Source organism: Copadichromis virginalis, linkage group LG20 (assembly GCF_057382275.1).
Source record: "Copadichromis virginalis isolate Kocher_CV1m ecotype Utaka linkage group LG20, C_Virginalis_male_GT1.1, whole genome shotgun sequence".
NCBI lineage: Eukaryota > Metazoa > Chordata > Actinopteri > Cichliformes > Cichlidae > Copadichromis > Copadichromis virginalis.
This window is the reverse complement of record NC_140637.1, coordinates 27,627,430-27,651,261: the sequence shown is the minus strand read 5'-3', so window position 1 is coordinate 27,651,261 and position 23,832 is coordinate 27,627,430. Positions and strand designations below refer to the sequence as shown.

Sequence of the window (23,832 nt, the reverse complement as noted above, 5' to 3'; positions counted from 1 at the left end):
AGTACTTCTTTAATCCCCCAATAAGCTCTGCAGAGCATCAGTGTAGTCACTTTATTGGCAAAAACATAAATGAAAGACAACTCTTTTAAGTAATGTTTATTGAAAAAACATTCAAACTTTGTCCAGATTTATGCATTTATATCTACCACACTTGCTTTAAGTAGGTACAAAAAAAAAGATCAGCGCATGTCTAAGGTATAATTCTGGGAAATTGTTTGATTTCATCCTAAATATAACACATCAGTGTCTGTAATTCAACAGATGCTTAAAGAAAGTATTTAAAAAAAACATCCCCGGTGCTTGTGACACGCATAACCACTTGTATTTAGCTGTGTGAGGCTGTGACGATTCACACCGGCTTGTCCTGCAGCAGAGGACAGTTGTCCACGACTCCTCGCCAGTTCAGGATGTTCCAGAAAGATGAGGGTCCAGAGGTGCTTTGAGCCCCGCGGAGCTGTGAGCCTCCAGACACAGTGACGTCTTCCTTCAGAGGACGGTAGGACTTAAAGCGCCTGTCGAGCAAAACAATCACAGGCTATTTTTAAGCATTTATGATTTATTCATGTTAAAGTATGAAATAATAATGTTAACAGGGTTGCCTTCATTAGTAAACCAATAGATTCTTATATGCACATCACTTCCACTCTACATAACCTTTTAACGATTTTAAGTTCACTGACAGTAATGTTGTGTTTTTCACTCTCATTACACTTTTGGTGTCTTTTTTTGCTGCAGCAGGCTTCTGTTTGTCAAAGAAAAACTCAATAAAAAAACCTCTTTATGCTACATGTTCAGCCCCAAAGTAAAGGCCTACAAATTTGTATGTCTTTTTACCAACCTGTCATGTTTGTGCATCAAAGACTGTATATCAAAGATGGATGTAACCACAGTGACGTAGCACAAGTGGTCACCTTCATGTGAAAAACCACAGTTCCTCTTATGGCTGCTTTAGGCTGGTTCCTCAACCGAGTCAGTTAAAATACTGGACATGTTAACAGCCTGCTACAAATAAACACTTTGATTTCTCATTTTTTGTTTCGACCTTTCATAACGAGCTTAATGATGATATCTAAGTTAGCTGTTGGCTGCATATTATTTTTACCCTATTCCTCTGTATTCCTCTTAAAATATATGAAACAAGAAGCACTTCGAGAGCACAACCCTTCGCAAAGGCAGCTCACTCTCTGGGCAATATTTACTTTTAAGGGAATAGTATTATATGTTGCATATATTATATTTTAATATAATATATAATAAAATAAAGTGAAATTAGTTGAAAATGTGAAAATATTTTTGAAGTTTTGTTTTGCAAAAAATAATATTTATTCAGAAACTTTGCACGTGTTCAAGTTGACATGTATTTAAATTGTTATAACATGTTACTGTAACATAAATAACAAATCATAACCATTGTCCTTTACTAAATGTTGAATCCCCATATATCATTCCCTATATATCTTTTTGTTATCAATACAAACAATAGCAGTAAGAAACAGAGTTTTAAACAGATCTATATAACGTTGTTATCACTCTGACTTTCACATCAATCTCTTGACCTTGACGCAGAGGAAAGAGGTCATGAGTGGCATGATATTTTAAATCTCTATATAGCACTTTCTAAAAGTTATAAGGCTTTTTGTCCATTTTTCCACCAATAAATCATTAAGTTCAATCAAGTTGACCTTGAAAACTTTTTTACTCACACACACATGCAATCACTACCAAAAACAACCTCCTTGGTGGAGGTAATAAGAAAACAGCCATCTAGAAATAAGTTGGAGTTCTTACTTGTAAGAATATGCCACTATTCCGACTGCCAGAACAAATACCAGGACACCCAGCAGCATGGCGATAATTTCAGACGAGGACAAACCAGAGCCTGAAACAAGGATCACACTGTCAGGTCGAAGCAGACACATCAAATGCTGTCAAACCAAATCAATTCATGTTACTGTTGTATGGGGGGTTATGTTGCATACCCATGTCAACGTGGACTTTGGCACTTGTTACAGCTAAACTGACATCATTGGTCAAGGAAACATTGATGCAGTAGACACCAGAGTCATTGAGGAAGTGGTGGAGTACCAGCTGGCACTCTTCTGATGGCTCCACCATGTTGCACACTGAGTGAATTGGCCTCAAGCACTCAGAATCCAAAAGCACACTGCAGACCTCTTTGGGAAGGCTGCAGGAGAAAGAAAGTGAGTAAAATCTAACTGTACACTTTAAAGTGTGCCTATTTTTACTCATTTAGAGGTTCTTGCTTTGATTCTTGGACTCTACTAAATAGCTTTGCACTACCCAGAGTTCAAAATAACCAGTTCTTAATCAGATACTGGTTCAACTGTCTTAAACGTCTTAAATGTTTTAACTTTCTTTTGATTCCCTTTAAGCCAACTTTCTTCTGGTTCTTTTCTTCCGAAGCCAAATTTCTTTTCACAAAGAGAAGGCTTAAATAGGTTTGATAATAATAATAACAACCAAGAACAGAAGTAAAAGGGGGGAAAAGAACATTTGAAACAAAAAAAATAGTGTATATACTGATGAGTGTTATAATGGTTATCCTTTCCCCTAATTTCTTATCACTAAAGACATACATAAAGGCCAAAATCACATATTAGTCATATAGGAAGCTGAGGCCTCATATGGAAGACATTAATTATTCAGCACATTCATATTGTGGTAGAACAGGAGACCTGTAAGCAGGACAAAGTAGACTGGACTTTACATGGTCAAATTGTTTCTGCATGTCTGGATTTTCTTTCTTGTTTGGAATCATATAAGCAGGGACAGTCGTGAATCCATAGTGTCTTAGATATAGTTATTTGCACCACATAATAATGCAGTGCAAATAATTCATGCTGTTATGCGAATAAGATCAAAATCTGCTGCTTTCTAATTAACATGGTTATTATTTCTCTATTTCATAGCCATTTACAATCGACTATAATAAAAAATAGACACTGAAAACAGATTTTAATGTTAAAAAAGGATCCATTTCTCCTGATTCAATTAGTTGGACTTGGTTACAGTATGACAGAGCTCATATCTTAGCAGATCATCTGTACGATTATGTTATCATCCCCTCAAAAACTTCCTGAGGAAGCAGACAAACGTTCAGCTACTCTCCCCTTGGCCTCAGACTCACACACGAAACACTTTGACAGTCAATGTTATCAGGAAGGCTGAGTGCTTGGAGCCATCTGGAGCCTGTTTACAAAGGAGCCTGTGTATAAACCGTTCTTACTATTGGAAATGTTCCACCTCTGTGAATGTAATAAGATGACTAGATTTCCTTTAGAGGCTTTCATTTATTCTGTGGCAGCTTAAAACATGGTGCAGGACCACTCACCTTCCCAGGCAGGTCACGGTGACATCCAAAACATTTTTGTTCATCCTGGGTGTTGCCATCACTGTATTGTCCATGTGTACAATCTCTACTTTTTCAATTCCCTCTGAAAACAAAGACGCAGAGAAAGAATCTCACTGATAATCACCTTTTAATTTGTCTCTGGCTGTGTTTTTTACATTTAAGGAAAAGGGTACAAATAAAACTCACCAAATATTTCTATGCTGGTGCAGAAGGATCCATAACGATATATCACACAATCGTCATCAGAGGATTTTTTGTCGGCATCCCTCTTAACCAGCACAACAACTGGAGCTTGTCCCGTGAGTGTGACTGTGCGCTTAGTGTCTGGTGAGAACAGCCAGAGAATTATTGCACAAACAATTCATACTGGCATTTGTAAGTTGCACCAAAGACACATCAGCAACTTTTGCAAATTGTTTTGGCTGCTGTGAAACAAGATTTGCAACATCTTTAATTTTACAACTGCATCAGGAGCGCAAACTGATGCAAAAGCAAGAAAATGCAAGACAGACAGCTGTTAGGTTAGTAAGATGAAATTTATGGAGTAAGATTAGTTTATATGCATGTTTATTCCTGGATTTCCTTACTTACTTCACTGCTCCTTTAACATGTCGACTCTTATTTTGGTGCGTTTTGTAGCTTCATAATCAAATCACATGGAATAAGGTAAAATGGACTGAGATCTCCCAGCCAGCATGCAAATCGCATGTAAAGATGATAAAGTCCAACACAGCTGTTTGAATTTGCTCAGCTTGCTTTGTACAATGGTGGTGTTTCAAAAAACATTTACATTTGAGGAAATCACTCAATGATCTTATCCTGATCATCTGACAGTTCGCTTGCTGATATGTTTGCCCTTTAACAGGATGCTTTGTTGTTTCTGCACATTTTAATAAGCTCCAGTATTTGACAGGGAAAGTATCTGAAAGTAATAGATATTTAATAGATTCCCAGATATTTTTCTAATCCACTCTAGCCACGTCTGTAGATGGACATGTGCGGCATGCACGTGGCAGCTGCCAGTCCATGGTGTGCATGAAGTAATCCATGAATTGTCTCTTTGTGCAAAACAAGAATCTCAACTGATGTATGACTGTAAGGCGTGACTGCTGAGTCACTCTCAAGTCATTCAGCGGCTTGACAAAAAGGAAAAGTGACAGACGGTTGAACATTATACATTTAGAATCTAAAATCTTTATCCTTATATAATCTTTTTGAATCTATAACTGCTGGTGTGAAATGCAGAAGTCCAGTGCAGGTTACAAGTTTTTACATCTAACAATGTCATTTAGACTCTTAATGTATGCTAAAATACATTTTTATAAGCGTTAATATCTCTGCCATAGTTTTTAAAGTTTCAGTAATAGCAGGCCGTTCAATTTCAGATTTTATATTTAATGTATGTAATGCAATGAATCACCAGTTCACAACAAAAGACCCTAAAATTTTAGCTATAATATAGCAAAAGAATCCAGCGAACAGACCAATCAGATCACTTGTGAACAGCACTTGGCCACAGTGGGAACAAAGAACTCCGTCTCAAGAGGAAGAGACTGCCGTTTGAGGTTTGGATTTGAGGTTGAGGGACAAGAGGATGATGGAGAGACCAGGTGTATGAAACAACTGTACATAATGCTTTAATGAGAAGTCTGTGTGAGTTTTATGTGTACGAATCCTGCACATGTTTCCTCATGTGTGGCTAAGCTTGAAACATTTATCTTCCAGGAAACTTTTGACTATTTTCATGCAAATGTTGCTCACCTGCTGTCAGCCTGTTCCCCGCCTCTCTGTGAGCTAGCAGCTGGTTGATGGGAGACGGAGTCTTTTCCACAGTTGGCGTTTCCTGGGCCAACTGAGTGTTGGGGGCAGTGGAGGCCTCGTACTCGGTGTTGTCCTCTTCCGTGTCCGAAGGACCAGTGTTGACATTTACACCAACTGACTTGGTGGAAACCAGAACAGGCCCAGCAGACGCCAGTACAGGAGCTTTCACTGCAAACATATTCATTTACGTTCATGAAGGCAGGATCAGTATTACACACATATCTATCTGTCTGCTCTGCATTTCTCTCTCCTCTTCTCCCTCACTCCTGAACCAATCAAAGCAGATGGCAGCCCTTCACTCAGACTCATTCCCTTGTTGGTTTCTTCCCCTAAAAAGATCGTTCTTCCTCCCTTTCATCACCACTTTCTTACTCATAGTGGATCACTGGAGTTCTTTACCTTATATTATAAAACACTTCCTGTATTTGCTCACAGTAAACTTTAATGTTTTAAACTTGTGCTCATCTTGAACTTAACTTCTGATTATTGCTGCTCCTGTCACCAGGGGGCAGCGTTTTACAAGTTGCTGTGTTAAACTGCTTTCAGATGCACATTTTTTCTGTTTGTTTGTTTGTTTTGTTTTGTTTGGGGGGAGGGGGGTGGGTCTTTTTTCTTTTTAGCTCCAGCCCCATTTGCTTAAGAGATTTTTCCCATTCAACTCCTGAAGAAAGATATGATTAACTAACTGCACCATCTTGTGGTTCAAATAGGTATTACATAAACGTACAGCCTGACCATAGTTTAACTTCATTTGATATCTCACATTATTATTTTATATATAAAATCATTTTGGTTGTTCTTTCATGTTTTGTTGATAGTTTTTAGACATTACATAGTTTTTAGACATTATATACTTTGCATAAAGATTTCAGTTTAAACATGTTATTATATCTATTGCTGAATTTTAAGGAAGCAACATTAATTGTTTTTATTATGGGTATTTGTAAATTCCACTGTTGTATTTGTCACATTTTTAACATGCTGTGAGTCTGAATGACTTCTACCATGACCGCATCTCTCTTGTAAAACAGATTTTTATTTCAATGGGACTTCCAAGTAAAATAAAGAGAATTAAACAAATAAAATGTAGTGTAGTGCTTTGCATTTTAACTACACTTTCACTTTGGCAACCCAAAGGTCGCTGGTTCAATTCCAGCTAGAGACACAAATCCCTTTGGGCAAGGTTGTATCAGGAAGAGCCTCCAGCATAAAACTTTGCCAAAGCAAACATGTGGAGTGACTCGCTGTGGGATCTGGCAAAATTCACTTTATTTTGGCTACTTTATTATGTCTTAATTCATATTTTCACTCCAAATGTTGAATTCATCAGCAAGTGAGAGTTAATGTAATCATCTATGTGCATAATAATACTGACACAGTGTTGACTTGACATTTGAAAAGAAAAAAATGGAAAAAAACAAACCTAAATCTAGAGAATAATGAGAATAATATTTTTCATGTTAGTAAATGACTCAGACTCACTAAGTATTTTTATGATCCTTTAATAACTGTGTGCTACCTGTGGTGCCCGGATTGTTAGATGGACCAGGGGTCTTGGTTGGGGTATCCACTGGTGGGTCACAGGCCTTGTCCGGGATGACCGCCTGGATCACCACTTTAGGTTTGAATGAGCCTGAGCTGATGTAGGTGTGAGTGACAGTCAGCTCTCTGGAAATCAGAGCCCCGCTTGCATCCCCAAAGTCCCAGTTGAAGGTGATGTCTGCGTTGCTGAGGTACTCGCTGGGGTCGTGGAGAGTGATGGTGAAGGCGATCGCCCTGTTCTGGATGAAGCGCATGTCGGCCACCTCGATGTCATTGACTTGATCCAAAGAGACAGCGAAGGGGATTTGATCTGAGGAGGACGCCAAAGCATGATGTTAACAAATAAATGAGCAACAGATTTGCATTTCATGACTATCATGAGAGAACGTGAGAGCAAATATTTCCCCTCACTCCTTTATTTTAGGCTTTATTAAGCAACAAACAGATTTATTATGCTTTTGATGAATGTTTCAGTTAGCATCTTATTATGCAGTGCACTCTTATTTTATTTCATGCATATCTCTACTAAATTATAATTCCACTATTTTGTTCCTTTGCCTGACCTGAACGCTATGTTTCTGTTTTCTGTCTGTTACTAACCAGTGATGGAGAACTGTGTGGAGGCATATCCCAAAGGAATGAACTTCTCTTTGCTGCGGTAGTGGTAGATAACGATGTCCATGGTGTAGGAGCCCAGAGGGATGTCATCTGTGCCGATAGTCAGGGAGGAGGAGGGCCCGTCTGCCACCTGCCAGTACTGACCTGCCAAATGAGCAGCAGAAGCCCAGTGAGATAACACTGAACAGATCGTTTAAAGAGAAACTGAAGTGCTTTTCAATGCTTTCTGACTTGTATATAGATATACAGTCATAATAAATCTCAGTACAAGAAAACAAAAGTTTCAGCTTCAAGTTTCTTCACCTCTCTTTAGCATCGTCTGTTACTTTGGATGTTTAAACCCAGGTATTTAAACTCACCTGCCTTCACTACCTCTACTCCTTGTTTACCTTTCCACCTGTTTCCCTCTAATTCACACACATATATTCCTCTTCACTCCAGAGCATCTCCACCACTCCAGGCTCTCCTCCACTTGTTCTCTGTTCTCACTACAGATCACAATGTAATCACAGCCCCACCTTCAGTCCGTCTGCCACTCCCACTGCACACCTCACCACTGTCGTGTTTTCCTCATAGAAGCATTTCATTTTGTTATTCATCTACTCATTTATTAATAGAAGTGAGCTCCTCTCACCCCAGGTCTTCCACACAAACACGTAGGCGGGGTTCTTGTCTTTTTTCACTAGCGTTCCATCAGGGAACACAGCCTCCCAGTCTGTGTTCTGTGTTGGGTATACTGGCTCAGACTCAAGATGCTTTGTTCCTGTAACAGGAAGAGAGATTCTAATAATTTATGATTTCACAGATAAGCCCCTGACATGCTGTTGTTAAATAAGTGATGGTGCAATGTGGAAAGTTATTATAATTCATTACTATTCTTCCTGTGGGGACTGGCCGCTGCAAAACACTTTTAATTGCACTGATTAAATAAATGCATTAAGTCACTGAGGGTCAAACGTGCATGCGTTACCATTGATTACGCAGTCTTCAGCCCAAACCACGTCTCCATCAGGCAGCACCTTTTGTTTGTGTGGAAACTGCAGGTCAATAGTGAAGGTAACTCTGGCTCCAGTCAAAGTTGGGGAATCATTTCCAACATTAAACGTCACTTTTCCTCCTGTCCCAAAGACAGAAATGAAAGTATCTGTCAGTATAATACTTCATTCAGGACAATAAAAAAGCAAATAAATGAATAAAATAAACATCTTTAAAGATAGACAGACAGACAGACAGACAGACAGACATTTAGATTTAGATTTAGATTTAGATTTAGATTTAGATTTAGAAGAGATAGTTTACAACTGATGTACCTTTCCAAGAGTCTTTGTATCGTGGGTCTCCATCTTTCCAGATCGGGTACATCTTGGTGTTCCATGACGGGTAACGAGTGAAGCGGTTTTTGGGCTCTGAAATATCGGAAATAAATATTTAAAACAGAATACAAACTCTCCTCCATACTAAAGATTTAATTTGTTACTGTGGGTTTAAAGCTTTCTTGTAATTCTCTGTTATCTGGTAGTAATTAAACAGAACGGGTGCCATTAAAGGGAGTTGTCCCAGTGATTAAAACTAACTTTTATAGTTCTCACAAACCTCTTTGTTGTTTCTTACAGCAGCCCAAAAGTCACTGTTGTTATTTATTTATTACTGGAGCTATGATTTGATTTATAAAATGTAGCTGAAGATGGATAAATAGATGAATGAGGGGTTTTGCAGTATGGAGCTCTGATCTCAATCCCTCTCATGTGATGCTCAGCTGAGTGTGTGTGATTAACAGCGTCACATGCTGGGTTGAGTTTGGATTAAACCTATTGGCAGATAAAGACTCTCCAATTATGAATTTAGCCTCAGTTATTTTACAGCAATCACTTTCCTCTTTCAGTCAATTCATGGAAAACCTCGAGTGAACATTAGATGTGTAAAAAGTTTACTCCGGAGCTGAGGCAGAATTTAGTGACAGCCGCTCAACTTTATTATTTATTCAAGTTTTGGGTTTTGTTGCCCATCATTTAGGTAGAAAGCTCTTCAAAGGCTGGATAAGAGGAATTATTACAGCAATCGGTAACTCCCAGCTCTTTTTTATTTACTGTAAGTTTTTAAAGTGAGTGTTTGGCTTCTTGTTCTGCAAAGACTGAATTCTGTGTTATTCATGTGTCATGTCTTTCATGCATGGTTGAGTAAAGAGGTCAGAGGTCACATCTTATTGACCACAACATTGTACCGTTTTATTACACATGACTCTGCATATACATGTCGCTCTTTATGTTACTACACAGGTTGTATTTCTTATTTGTGAAGTGACAAAACATTAAGTTTAAATTCCCTCTCTGAGGAAACCTGTGATCAAAATTAAACAGACATGCTGAAGAAGCTTTTATCAAATATTCACAGATTTCTGTGGAAGTATGCAAAGTAGAGCCATTTTAGAGAGATAATTCTTCATTTGCATTTCAGAAAACTTGTAATATAAAAATAAGATTCTCAGTGTAAATAATCATCTACACAAGTTTCATGGTAATACCACATCTAAATGTTTCTATTTTTACCCCATATTCATAAAATAATCTAAAGAGTTGTGGCTTAGAAACAAGAAATAAATAGATTGTATTATTTTTTTCTTTGTACAGTGAGCAATTTTCTAGTTTAAAAAAACAAATATGACGGATAACATGAAAGAAATCAAATCAAATTTGTATTCTTCGGGGTTCTGAAGGTACTTGGACATTTAAAACTGTTGTGTGGACAAATGAATTCCATAAAAATGTAACTAAATCTGTGTAAAATACACGTAGTAATGTTTTAATCACTCACATCTACAATCTCAGTAACAGAATGCTACTACTTTACTTCTACTACTTTAAATGAATGGTTCAGTTATTTGCAGAGATTCATATAACAGTACACAATAACATTTTAACACACCCAAAACTCACAACATTATAAAAATAGTCTTCCAGTATGGCAGTAAAATGCCAGTTAAATATTAATGGAGTGTATGAAACTTGGGCATATTTATAATTATTAATATTTCTTCATACTTCAGCTACTTTTACACAGTTGATTTTTAAAGCTTTCTCCAGGTTGTTTGTTCATTTTTACGTTTGTGATGCTGAATCAAAATCTCATCCTAATACTGAAAATTCTCTCTTTAAATCTGAAGATTTCTAATCTAAATCATACGTGACTCTGCGTCTTCCTCTTACTGCTTAAAGCATTTTTAAATGAAAAAGCATTTTCTTTACTCACTTGCCACAGTTTGTGAAGCTGCTGCCACCAGCACCAAAAGTACAGCAGACGTCCACATCATCTCTGTGAAATATCCCGTTAGTGAGCAGCAGGCAACAGAAAACTGGCTTTATAAACGGTCTGATGTTTGACCTCACGTGATGCACTAGCAGCAGAAACGCCTTCTTCCTCCACTCAGAGTTCGGGGCGCCTGAAGCAACAGGCCTGGTGTGCATCGAGTCAAAGCTCGTCTCAGGGATTACAGTCACACCTCCAGCTGGGAAAGAGCCACACGATCACTTAAGGAATGTTTACGGTAATTCCACATTTAACATAGGTTCACAAGTTCACAAGTAAAAGTCTAGTAAGTACTTTCACTCAAATTCTGCATTGGCCTACTTAGCATTACTCTACTAACATCACATTCTACGCTACATTTAAGAGGAAAACATTTCACTTTTTACAGTACATTTTTACAGCTGACATTAGTATTTATTTTGATTATAAAACCTATATAAAACATATAATTTATGTACTTAATTACTCAGACTCGGTTCAGGCTCCAGTTTAGCCAACCTAGATACTAAAATGATACAGTGGCATTAAAGTATCATTAAGCTACATGTCATCTAAGGACTTAATGCATTTTTGCATTGATTTTACTTTTTTCTTAAATTTTTTTATTACCAAGTAATAAACATTAGTGATATTTATTATCATGCTAATGTGGCTTTGTTTGTTTTTTTCAGTTCAGCTCAGTTACAGTTAATTTTCAGTCGACTTCGTCCTTTCAGTTCAGTTTCTATCATTTGAAAATCTTTCGTTTTCAGTTCGACATCAACATTACAATTGATGTTATTTTACAAATGTTTCATTTTATGAAGGTAACTGACTCCCATATCAGTATTTATTTTACTTTAATTAATTTTATAACCTTATAATATAATTTGTAGTAATTTATGGTCAATTTTTTAAATTTCATCTAATAAAATATTTTTCAGCCTGGATTCAGTATTTAGTTTATGCAACTGTAATAACTATATAATTAAAATAATTCTGCATTAACATGTAACTTCAGATTTTAATTTAAAAATAAAGTTTACATTTAAACAAACATGTCTGAAACTTTCAATCTGTTCATATTCATCAGATTGAGAGAAACACATATTCTGTCCAATCCATCTTTAATTTGATTTATTTATTGTTTGTTTTTATACCGACGCAGAGATAAAGAGAGTCTTTGATCATAACTGTTAAAAAGAGTTCAAAAACATCAGTTGCACACCGAGATTCCAGCACTATAGACAACATTGTGATATAAAATTATTACTAAGTATTCAGATGTAATGCTTACTGTCAGTACCTGCATATTTGCATCACTTCAAACGTATTGTAGTTATTCTGAAGCATTATTAACGTGAACAAATATATAAAAATCTTTGTTACGATACACCAGGATCCCCTTTAAATCATGAGGGTGAAGCTAAACGGACTAGTGTGCATGATGTGAGGTTAGTTTGTTTATTGGTTTGTTTGTTTTTTTAATCTTTTACCTTTTTGTATGAAAATGTATGAAAGAAGAGAGAGAGAGACTCTGTAACCATAACAGCACAAAAGTGTACAAAAATAACTGCTGCATGTTACTGATCCTGGACTGTTGACAGTAATTCATATGATAAAGCTTAAAGTGTTATCATATGAATGTCATTACTTGTTATATACTTTTTCAAATATCACAAATATTATCATTACGTTTATAACTGTTTACTTGTGTAATTATCCAAACCTTTATACGTTTTCTGCTTTTTGTATTTGTTTTTTGTACTTGTTTGTTTTTTGATTGTATTTAGATCTAATGTAAATCATCTGCCAGCATAATGAAAGACAGCTTAATGATTCAACAGAGTTCAATACACCAGGAACAGACGATACTGCATTCTGTTGGTCTTAAAAGTAAGTATGAAAGCTCCTAAATCTCTCCAAAAGTCACCTGATCCATCTCTATTATGTATTGATTTACACTGAAATGCTGTCAAATCAAAATCATAACAAACTGAACATAAATAAATGCATTTTTAAAAATGCTCTCAATCTGTAGAAGTTATAGCAGTTATATGCTTCACTGTGGCATTGAGATACACCATAATATCTGAAATGTTATGTAAAATGCACAATGGAGAGGGGTTTTTTGTTTTTTTTTACATTTTATTCTAACAATAGGTCACACACAATGCTAAGCGAGGCCTGCAGAAAGAAATGGGAGGAATGCAACCTTAATGAGGATTACTGAAGGGCTTGTGACTCCTTAAATTCATCCGGCTTTGTCCTTCCACCAACTTTAAAGTCACTCTGCTCAAAGTTTTATTGTCTCCGTATCATATGCCAAACGGCCACACGTTTTAAACCTCTTTTCAAACAATGTCCACATTCACAGCAAATCCTGATCAGACCTTTTTCATCTGCTGAACGTGAACCCTGTAACACCCCTCAGGCCTCATCTCCAACATGTACCGCCCCTTAGCATGAAAATAATGATAAAATAATGCAAAAATTTAAAGAAATAGCAGTAGATTAGTCGTAGATTAGAAAGATTTCATTGATCAGCTGCTAAAATGTTACTAAGTTGTAATAACAACATTAATTAAAATTTTAAAAAAATTAAAGCTGTGATTCCAAACCCAGTATAACACACTAATCCAAACCAAGTGATGTGGAGAAAAAAAATATTATAATTTTGCTTCAGAGTTCTGTCTTTAGAGATTTTTTGATATTACTTAATGTACACCAGATTTCAAGACTGTTATACACACATTTCATTCAAGATGTAAACCCCCTCCTGAACACTGGAAATGAGGATGAAGACCAACAAATAACCTCCTGCAAAACAAAACTTTGACTGGACCCTTAATTGTGTTTCTACAAGTTACATAAAATGGGATTGATGGTGGGATGTTGTTGCTATCTGCAAAAATCACAGATGAATATAAGACTGGACCAATCCTCTTATTTAACTGCAAGAAAATGAACCTCCACTTGTTGCTTTAGCTTTGAAGCTTTTATTTTACTTCCTGGTGTCAAAATTCAGTGTAAACTCTAAAATGGACTTTTTCTCCTTGATGTGACCTGGTTAGGAGGCTTTGCCACTCCAACATGAAGATCTTCTGTCACAGAGTCAGTTTAAGCCTGTCTCAAGTCGGCAGAGAAAGAAGGTGCACTACGGTGGACTAATGTTGCCTTTTATTCATCTCCATATTTGCTATGGGAAGCTGCACTGGTTTGGGAGTAGCTTTGTGTGTCACATTTGCTGTGAGCCCGTGGCTGTGATGGGATTGGATTGGATTAATTGAAGGCAGGTGTATTTGACTGCAGTGATACTCTAGTCGACGAATAGCCCACACTACAAATGCTGCTTTGATATTTTGTCTCTCTGTGCAGGTGTGTCATATGGCCAGATCTAAGACGACTCTGTGCAGGCCAGGACTATAAGCCGCAGCCTGAAGGCAGAGTTGGGTTGCTGAGGCTGGAGTGATTACTGGCCTTCTACTTACTGGGTGGTGGGTCTGTGGACAACTGCTGATCCCTGTTAAAGTCGTTGACATGTAAATTACAACTGACTTGGGGCATTGTTGACTCTGGCCTTGGATTGTGTGTTTTATCCATTTTGCAACTGCGACACTGGACTGTTTTATGCTTTCATTTTTGTGCCATAGGGAGGGGTTTTTATTTATTTATTCTGACTAATAGTAAACTCAAATTTAATTTCTATCACCTTAACAAACATCACCAAACACACAAACTGTTTGTGTGCAGTTTGTCTCACAGTGTGTTGCTAGCTAAAGGTCCAGCTGCTGTATTTCACAGGGAAGAAACAAAAGAGATGGACAAAGATAAGAAAGACAGGACAGGAGAGGAAGAAGAGACGTTAGATTTAAAGGTAAGGATTCCTCATTTAAAGCTGACATGCAAGTCCTCGTGTTTTTAAATCAACTATTGGGTCTGTACGTGTGACATTGTGTTTTTTATATTAAGAAACATGCTGCTAAACAAACTGAGGTAAACTAACTGTGTTATTTACTGTGACATGAAAATCTAATAATATAATATAATATAAAGACAGCATAAACAGTGTACTGTCAGTGTAGGGGATGGAAGTCAGCCAGGAGAACTTTTGAGACATCTGCTGACATCTTGTTGAATTCAGTTGTGTAAATCCACAAAGAGCAGGAGGTCAGCTGATCACAGCCTGTACAATATGAAAATCTAGTGGAACTCTCAGTAGTGGGTTAGGGTTAGCCCACAATGAGTCAACTGACTTTTAGGGTTGCTGAATCCGCTTTAACTCCTTGCCTACACTTTTTCCTCTTTAGAGGCAAAGTCATCCTCTTCAATGTAGGCAACAGAAAATAGAGCTGTTTTTATTTTCATATTTCTTCTCTGCTGATGTTCTACTTAACCAGTTCAAGCTGAGTTACCTTCATTAGGATTAAAATTTAGACTGAAATCTCCTGCTTTGGATGTTAGTGTTCCTATCTACTAAAATTATTTTAATACTACATTAATATAGCACAAGGTTCAGTTAGCTTTGCATTAAAATAGGTGGTTTGAAGATTGGGGGCGGATTTGAGGGCAAAAGTGGGTCTAACCTGCTACTAAAAAGGTATCACTAATGAGTTGTATTTAGTTAGTTTTCAATTAAGTTTAATTCAGTTGTATGTATATAGTGCTAAATCACAGCAATAGCTGCCTCAAGGCGATTTATACCGTAAGGTAAGACACTGCAATAGCACAACCATCACACCGCGGGCTCTGTACGTGCACACGCCTGCAGGGTGTCAGCCGCAGCGGTGGGAGGCGCTGTAACAAACTGAGTGAGAGTGGAGGAGCTGAGAAGGAGAGCAACTCCGGTTTGATTGGAGGAAGTAAACACATCAACAAAGAAAGATGGCCGAAGTGATAGAGCTGCAGAAGCTTAAGGTTGGTATTTCCCTAAAATATGCACTTAATAACCCGCATTTGGTCGGTTTTTAAAGATAAAGATAGCTTTTAACCGGAGTTAGATGCAGGACCGGAGGTCGGGGTTACGTTAATTAACCGTTTTGAAGGACAAAATGACGTCCGGCTGAGAAGGCGAACACCCGGCATGTGTTCAAAGAGCTAACGGCGGGCTAACGTTAGAATACATCGGCTAAGGAGGGAGAAAAAACATTAAATATGAAATTAATGTTAAATAACAAATACTGTCATATATATATGCACAAAGTCACCTACTGTCTCTGTCCTTCTGTAAGAACGTTAACAGCAAGTTAATTTGGCCGAGGCTAGCCCAACATTAGCTTTTAAAAGTGCAGCTCAGTTTACTTGGTCTCTGACTTTACATCCACAAGTGTCCTAAAATGCTGCCGCCAGGCTATTTGCCCTGTGCAAACTTATATCAAATGCTTCGCAGGCAGTTTAGGGTTATATTTTAAAAATGTATTTGACTCCATCTCAGGCCACACAACATAAAAATGAGCAGTATGTGTAAACTCTGTGTGTTTGTGGATTTTATGTGTCCCCAAAGTGTTGGGAGATTCCCGAGTCACAGAAGCCGAAACATTGAACACGACTTACAACAAAGAAATAAAGTAAATTATTAGATAAATAAAATAGCTCACATCACACAAGGGGAGCGACAGGAAGAGGGGAAATGAAACTAAAGAGGCCAGTTAGTAAAAATATAATAAATGAACGAAGGTAAAGATTTTCTGTCTTGAGTGTGGTCTGGGTCTGTTTGTTATCTGTGTCCACACATTTGGATGCTCTATGCGTCAGCTGATGGAGGAATCCAAATAGTGTATTTGATTCAAACTCCAAGGGCAGTGATGGAAAACGATTATCTGACAACTAATGCAGAGTAGCCTCCAGGAAAAAAGAAAGAAAGAAAACATACCAGAGTGCATTACATTACATTAAAAGTACTGAAAAGGTGCTAGAGGGAAAAATATCAATGGATAATTTGGTACTGAAATTTCTTTTAAAAGCAACCAATTTTGTTACCTAAATGGGCTTCTTATGTGATTTAATCCAATGAATTTCATGTGTGGTTGTTGTGTTTTCATATTTGTGTGCGGGCTGGAGACATCTATTTTTGACTATCCTAACTAATAGTTAGGGGCATTTTTATTCTGTAGTTTTTCTGGGATTTTTTTTTTTAAGAAGAAGAAAGTTGTCACAGCAATGTTTGTGCAGGCAGTCATATACCTGTGATGCACCCCAGCCAAGACTTGTTTTCTACAACAGAACTGGTCTTGAGCCCCATCCCCCTAATGAAAGCAAGATTGTGCCACATAAAAAGGGTTATTCTACATCACTGACACAGAGAATGAAAATTACTCATTCCTCTTTATACTTCTTTAAAGTCTGCCTGAAGGGCACATTCGTAGTAGCTGCACTGTAGGCTAGTTTCTCACAAAAAAATGACAGGTACACAAACATCTGCACTGAGACTTATGCTCACCAACTGATGATGAAATGTATCTTTTGCTGACCCTCACATATTCTTTGACCTTCAAATTTGTCACATCAACATAACAGAAGTAATAGTGTACATAAATAGTAAATGGTCTGTGTTAGATGGATTAATGACCGAAAATGTCAGGTTTAAGTAAATGAACTCTGGTTTTTTATTTGTAGCTTGCTGAACTGAGGCAGGAATGCGATGCCCGAGGTTTGGAGACCAAGGGAAACAAAGGGGAGCTCATCGCCCGACTTCAGGCTTATCTGGAGGAACACGGTGAGGAACAATACCTTTCATACCGTCACTCATTTAACTCGCACGCTTGCACAAAACATTTCATTTACCTGCCTAAATAAAGGGCTTAAAATCCACCAATGTGAGACGAGTCATTTATATCTGAAATTAGCTAGCTAAAACAGAGCTTGTCCATATTTGCTAGATCATCTTTATTCTTGTTGCCAACCCAACATTATACATGAATAATGCATGTATAATGATTTTAAATAAAAGAAATGGTGTAAAGTGTTGTAATAGTTAAACACAGAATCATATTTATCATACCTGATTTTGCTGATAGTTCATTCATTAATTGCTTAATAATAAACAGAGTATATGGTGAGCGACGCTCACCACAAAAGAATGTCTGGCTTTTCAAATGTATGATTTAGTAAAAAAAAAAAAAAGTTGTATTGCGTAAAAAAAACATTTTTCTGTGTTTGAATCAAAAAGGGATTATGTTAAAATGAATGCTCATGTGAGAAAGTGCTAAAGACAAATCTTATTGAAGTGGAATTACATGAATAAATGAAAAATAAAGTGACTTGTATTCATTCTTGACTGAAGGCTCATATATGGTGTAATTATTGACAAATTATTTTAAGTATAACATGGAAAAGAATCAAATGTAATGAAGTGATTTAAGTGAGGTAACTTTTTCTTAGTTAAAAATGGTTGAAAGGTCGAAGATGGAGAAGACGATAGGGTATGTCTGGATATCAGGTGATTATATATAAATGACAGCGATTCGGTGTCCAGATAAGAGGAGGGGGGGGGAGGCAAACAGCCAAGAGAGTATAAAAGAAGGCACCTAGGAACATTCAGCGTGGTTTTTCCTCTAGTTCTTGCAATGAGCAGAACACATCATCTTAAAATTTGGTGCTGAGGGTCCACAGTTAGAAAGTGCAGCAAGTAATGCCATAGGAGCCACCACCACACGAACACTTTGAACCTACAAATTGGTTTCATGTTTTTTTTTCTGCTCATTTTTGCCGTATTACATTATAAATTCAAGAAGATTTGGACTTCGATTGTTTTCTACTGGACATGTTTCCTTACATTCTACCTTTACAGGAGGGAGAAGTGCATCTTCAGGCCTGCATGTTCCCGATCTCCTCTCCAGTCTCTCCCCTGTCAAAGATTAGAACAAAATCAACATTAGCTCAGAGTGTGTTAATTAGATAAGTATAATTGAGGTGATTGATTGTTATTTTGTGATTCTTATTATTAGATTTTGCTTTGCTCCTGCTATATTGCTTTTAAAAATATCCTCCAATTAACATCTAAATTCCCTTTTTAGCACTTTGTGAAACAGTAAAAATCTGAGTATAGTTCATCCATCAGCTCCATTTGAACTCTGCATTGCCTGCTGAGTAATATTCATATGTTCAGTTTAGGGGTAGTTAAAGAAAGAGCCGATTCACACTTCTTGTATTCGGGTGCTGGTCCCACAGATCGACAACCCCTGTAGGTGGTTACACGTGCATGTGATGGGTGTGACATAAATTGTTTCTACAGATGATGCGGATGCATTTTAAGTGTTTTGTTTTGTTTTTAAATATTCTGAAATTTATATTTGTTCGTTCTTTTTTTCTTTCTTTTTTTCTCCTGTTTTCTGAACAACAGAGGAAGATGTGGACGTAGATGATGTACTTGCAGAGGATGCAGTGGTAAATTTTTACAATGTTTCCCACAATATGCTCTCTTTAAATCCGCCTCTCAGACTGTATTGTGGAGAAGTAATTTTTTTAAATGTATTTATTTATCTCAGGACTTCACTAAAGTTGAGAGTTCCAACGACGTAAAAGACGACAAGGATTCTGAAACGATCGAGCCTGAGCCGTAAGTTTATCTTCATTAAATTTACCTTTTTTTGTTCCTTCATCACTTATTGGCTGTGGACAATGTGACATTTGGGTCTCATTCAGTAATATCTGTGTAGAAATGTTCTTACTAAGCAAATAATAAGTATACGTTACTCTCAGATTTATGAAGCATATGCACCAGCGATGTTTGTCCTTACCACTCCTAGGCAGCCAGCAGAAACTAAAATTTATGATTCGCGTCATCTTTTTGACGTTTGAAATTTTACTTTTTTACTTTCAGGCCTGCCGAGAAGAAGGTGGTGAAAATAACTCCTCCATTATCTGCCAGCGAGGTGTGTACAACCTGTTTGCATCCACTAATGACTTAAATGTGTCAGGTTAAATGTGAGTCAGAGGGGAATTTTAGCTCATAGTAAAGTTCAGTGGTCTATTTTTAGGAGTGTATATGAACAAAACATATAGATTCATGAGCAAAGGTAATACATCAAATGTATAGGTGTAAATGTAAGAGAGATTTTAATAGGAAGTATACAAAGTTTAGAGTTTAGACTTTACTTCATGTACAGCAGTAATGTCAGTTTTTTATCTAATTTGTTGAGCAGAGACTTCAGAAGAGAGCCGAACGTTTCAACCTGCCGGCGTCATCTGAAAGCAAGAAGGCTATACGTGCAGCAAGGTGAGGCCTTACCTCAATTATTTCTTCTTTCAAAATAACAGTACCGGTAGAATAACTGTGCTCGCTGCATTTGGCTTTTTGTCCGAGAACACGATGAATCAAATCTTTATCTCTTTATTGTATCTTTCCAATGTTACTTTATTTTATTTCAGTACTTCAATGAAATCTGGAGCATTTTTTTAAGTGATCTTATTTTTCCTCATAGGCTCTTTTAAATTGTAGTTGTTTTTCAATTTGTTCATCATTTTATATGATATTTATTTTATTGACATTTTTTTGTATCAATAAAATGTGATAACTTAAAAATAGCATAGTTTATGCGACTCCTCCCTGAGTTAGCAATCACTTAGATGAATCAAACATCATCATACATGACAGAAATAATGGTCATGACTTCTCGAGTAGCACCCATGTAGCTCATGAAGCAGATTTATGTTTCAGTAAATCTGTGTTAAAACTGAAACATGTGTTCTCCTATATTCTAGGTTTGGCTTACCTGCTACTTCAAGTCCCTCTCCAGGTCTGTTGTCACTCTTTACTAAACAAATGGTTGTTTTTTTTTATAAGAAATGTATCGAAGCTAAGGACTGACTTCGTAGGCTTGTGTCAAAATATGTTTGTGTTTTTTAATTGAATCTTTGTATTTTATTCAGAATTTATTTCTTTTATATGATGACGTTACAAAATGTTTTATTTTCTAATTGTACTATAGAGAAGAAACATAAGCCTTTGTAAACCTTTATACATGCCTGTATTATTGTAGTGCAATAATAATAGTAATACTATGATAGCACTAACTTATACTACTGCTAGAAAAATCTATTTTTTATAAAAGAAGAATTTTATAATTAATGTTATTTGTTATAAATGAATTCCGTTAAGAAGAATTTAAAATTTCCCAGAATTCATCAAAACTATCAACTAAATTTAAAACAGTTGTACCAGTTTAAACCACAAGATGGGGCAATGAGTCTGTTTCACCTTTAATTAAATACAAGGCATTAGTGATAGCTCATGTAAAATACATTAACATATATGAAAAATATTTTCTGTAAGATTGCGGGTTTTTTGTGTATCTGCTTGATTTAAATGAGCAGATCATCTCCTTCATGTCAGCTTCTCTCACATCTCCAAATAGCTTTCAGTAGCTTATTTTGAAATCGTTCTATGGAGGTCTCATTCTGACCGCTTGATTTGTGCCTCTGCTCTACGCACTGGAGTGGTTGAAGAACTCACAGTGCAGAAGCAGCATGAAAAGTGAAAAATATCAAGTAATATGCAGAGCAAGACAGATTAAATCACAGAGCAGTTAAATTGGTCAGAAAGGAACTTCCATAGTGCAATCTAAAAATAACAGTTATGCTGAAAGCCATGTGGACGTGTTTGAGAAGATGATGTTCAACTGGAGATCAGCCAATCAGGTAATGTGTTTTTTGGGAATTTTTTTTTTTCCCCCATGAGATGTTACCTAGAACTTTTTGATCATTTCATACTCATATGTAGCCTGTGGAGAGCGATGAGTGCAGATATGGTGAACAATACTACCTTTTTAAATGTATTTCTGTATGTAACTAATTTAAAAATAAATGGAAAATACTTTTTTTTTCTGGGAAATTGTTACTGCAGTAGTTTTCATTTAAAGTGAGACTTCATGCTCAGCCAATAAAAGTTGATAGTGCTAAACTAAAATTGCTAAACATAGATTTAATCAGTTGTAATCAGCCACATCCAACCCCTTAACAACAATATTAGTATCATTAGTATTAGTAGTAGTGTTATTACAAGTATTTCAGTGTTTATTATGGTTTTTCTCACAGTTTTCTACTTTCTGTCTTTCAAACAGGTGTCGTTGTAAACAGTAAAGCTGCGGTAAGTGTCAAAGTAAAAAAAAAAATTCTGATCATTTATTTCTTTATTGCTCCATCTGACTCAAAAAGGACACTGAATCATCATGTTTGTCTCTGTTAAAGGTGAACGTCGATCAGCTGAAGAAGAGGGCAGAAAGATTTGGCATGAACGTCTCATCTATTTCTCAAAAGGTGAGCTCTAGTGTTTTTTTTGTGTGGTGTATAAACTAATGAATCAGGGTTCATGCTGGACATTAAAAAGCCTGAAATTAAAATTAATCAATAAATCAAAATAAAAAATTCCTGTAAAGTTTACTCTATGTATTTATTTTGCAGATGATCTGTTTAAAATTGGAAGAAAAATTGTCATCATTATATTTGTGACACCACAAAACAAACAATAGCGTGATATGAAATGATAGACGTTTTCATATTGTCATAAAATATATGTCATTATATCAAACAGCCCTAATAGTACTTGTTTTTTCTTTATTTATTAACCCTCTTTAACCTCCTAGGACCTGACGTCCACATATGTGGACATCACATTTTGGGTTGTCTAGACCAAATTACGAAATTTTGCTCTACAAGGGCCTGATATCCACTTACGAGAACATCATGCTGCCACTGTTCTATCAAGATTTAAAACAAATGTCCTCTTATGAGGTTAAATGTTGTTCTGATTCTTTTTTTCTTGTCTTTATTGTTTGCCCTTTTATTTAGTTTTTGTTTACTTTTCCTTGAGAATCTGTGCTAATGTTAAGTAATACTATATTTTACAAAATAATTTATAGCTAAATCATTAATATTATACTGACTTTTTCAGATTGAGGAGGATGAGAAGCTTAAGAAGAGGAAGGAGCGGTTTGGAGCCCTAACAAGCGCGGGCTCAGTTGGTGGAGACGACGTCGAGGTATGATTTTGGTTTTGTGTGATTCATATTTCATCACAATGCCATGTGATTTAACCACAGTGAATGAAATAAAGAGGCTGATTAATCTTTTCTTTCTTTTTGTCTCTGCAGGCCAAGAAGATGAAACGTGCGGAAAGATTTGGAAAAGTGTAAATAAAGTGTGAAGTAGGGTTTTTTGTTGTTGTTTTTTTTAAGGGTTTTTTGTGACTGTACATCAGAGATTCCTGAGGATGAGAACCGGAATAGGCTAAAATCAAAAGTACAATTAAATGCAGCTGTATCATTTAAGGTAGTTGAAAAGCACATATTTGGATTTTTTTGTAACGACAGAATTGAAGGGGTGCAAACAGGAGCTTGTAAACAACGCAGAAGTTTCTCAGTTTTAAGATTTTTGCTCATCGTTTCAACTGCATTACAGTCCATTTTTCTAATGTATATCAAGCAAATACAGCAACAAGCAGCTACTTTACAGTAAAAGATGGTTAATTACTCATCATATAATCTTAAGATAAACTGCTCAGTGAAATCAATAAAATCATTTTACAAATGAAACCATTGACGAGGTTGAAATGTTTTGTTCTGAAGCCGTTGCGTAAAGTTTTCCATTAGTGAAAGAGTGTTCCAGTTATGATGAAACCTGTTATGGAAGTGATAACCGATTGAAACATCTAGTAGTTTACAGTAGAAATAGGAAAAGGAAGATTACTGACTGTAATTTGTTCTCACTGTGTGTTTAACTGTACTTTTGATTGATCAGATAGTCTGATTGGGGGTTTTTTGGAGGGGGGCTGGGGCATCACTGATACACTGCTTCAGTTATCTGTCCATTTTATAACATTTTGTGATTTAAAATAAATTGTTTTCAATTTTTTGATACCTGCGTCCTTGTCTCATCACTGTTGTTACTGGAGTTTGATCATCAGTGTGGACCATTTTAGTACTAAAGAACACATTCTGACGAAGTGTAGTTTGTATTTTCCTCAGTTGTTTATTATCTTTAAATATGGCTGGAGTTGTGTGTTCATATTTCTCTCCAAGTGTGTGAACATTAAGAAATGTTATTTTTGAGTCAGGCCAGTTAGAGACCCCCAGTTAGAAGTTGTATGATTGTAAGGTTTATCTTCATATTTCACAGAGATAACAGAACAAGGCAAATGTGTATCTGGAGTATTGATTCAAATGACAAAGAGCTTTGCGAGTGTAATTACCCCCTGGTGGG

General features: G+C 36.4%; 2 protein-coding genes across 2 annotated transcripts; one reads left to right on the top strand and one right to left on the bottom strand.

Annotated features, from left to right (window-relative positions):
* Positions 1–89: 89 nt before the first annotated feature.
* pmelb (premelanosome protein b) lies at positions 90–15,948 on the bottom strand. The gene is made up of 14 exons (XM_085443763.1): positions 15,848–15,948; positions 10,738–10,856; positions 10,601–10,663; positions 8,665–8,760; positions 8,325–8,471; positions 7,989–8,117; positions 7,337–7,498; positions 6,714–7,046; positions 5,135–5,362; positions 3,560–3,697; positions 3,353–3,455; positions 1,980–2,185; positions 1,789–1,879; positions 90–512 (listed from the first exon to the last, which is right to left on the bottom strand). Exons 3-14 carry the CDS (start codon positions 10,659–10,661, stop codon positions 350–352), a joined length of 1,857 nt encoding a protein of 618 aa, XP_085299889.1. The 5' UTR covers positions 10,662–10,663; positions 10,738–10,856; positions 15,848–15,948; the 3' UTR covers positions 90–349.
* On the top strand, positions 15,426–23,229 carry sarnp (SAP domain containing ribonucleoprotein). Its single transcript, XM_085443764.1, has 11 exons — positions 15,426–15,553; positions 17,252–17,351; positions 18,978–19,021; positions 19,123–19,193; positions 19,458–19,509; positions 19,780–19,853; positions 20,339–20,373; positions 21,697–21,722; positions 21,824–21,892; positions 22,527–22,613; positions 22,725–23,229. Exons 1-11 carry the CDS (start codon positions 15,521–15,523, stop codon positions 22,764–22,766), a joined length of 633 nt encoding a protein of 210 aa, XP_085299890.1. The 5' UTR covers positions 15,426–15,520; the 3' UTR covers positions 22,767–23,229.
* Positions 23,230–23,832: the final 603 nt, after the last annotated feature.

Excerpts from the sequence above, each read along its gene's own strand:
- pmelb (XM_085443763.1), bottom strand. The coding sequence starts at position 10,661 with ATGATGTGGACGTCTGCTGTACTTTTGGTGCTGGTGGCAGCAGCTTCA. Across the intron at positions 8,118-8,324 it reads TGAAGACTGCGTAATCAATG|GAACAAAGCATCTTGAGTCT; the intron begins GTAACGCATGCA and ends TTCCTGTTACAG. Across the intron at positions 3,456-3,559 it reads CACCAGCATAGAAATATTTG|AGGGAATTGAAAAAGTAGAG; the intron begins GTGAGTTTTATT and ends CTTTGTTTTCAG.
- sarnp (XM_085443764.1), top strand. The coding sequence starts at position 15,521 with ATGGCCGAAGTGATAGAGCTGCAGAAGCTTAAG. Across the intron at positions 19,194-19,457 it reads GAAACGATCGAGCCTGAGCC|GCCTGCCGAGAAGAAGGTGG; the intron begins GTAAGTTTATCT and ends TTTTACTTTCAG. Across the intron at positions 21,723-21,823 it reads TTGTAAACAGTAAAGCTGCG|GTGAACGTCGATCAGCTGAA; the intron begins GTAAGTGTCAAA and ends TCTCTGTTAAAG.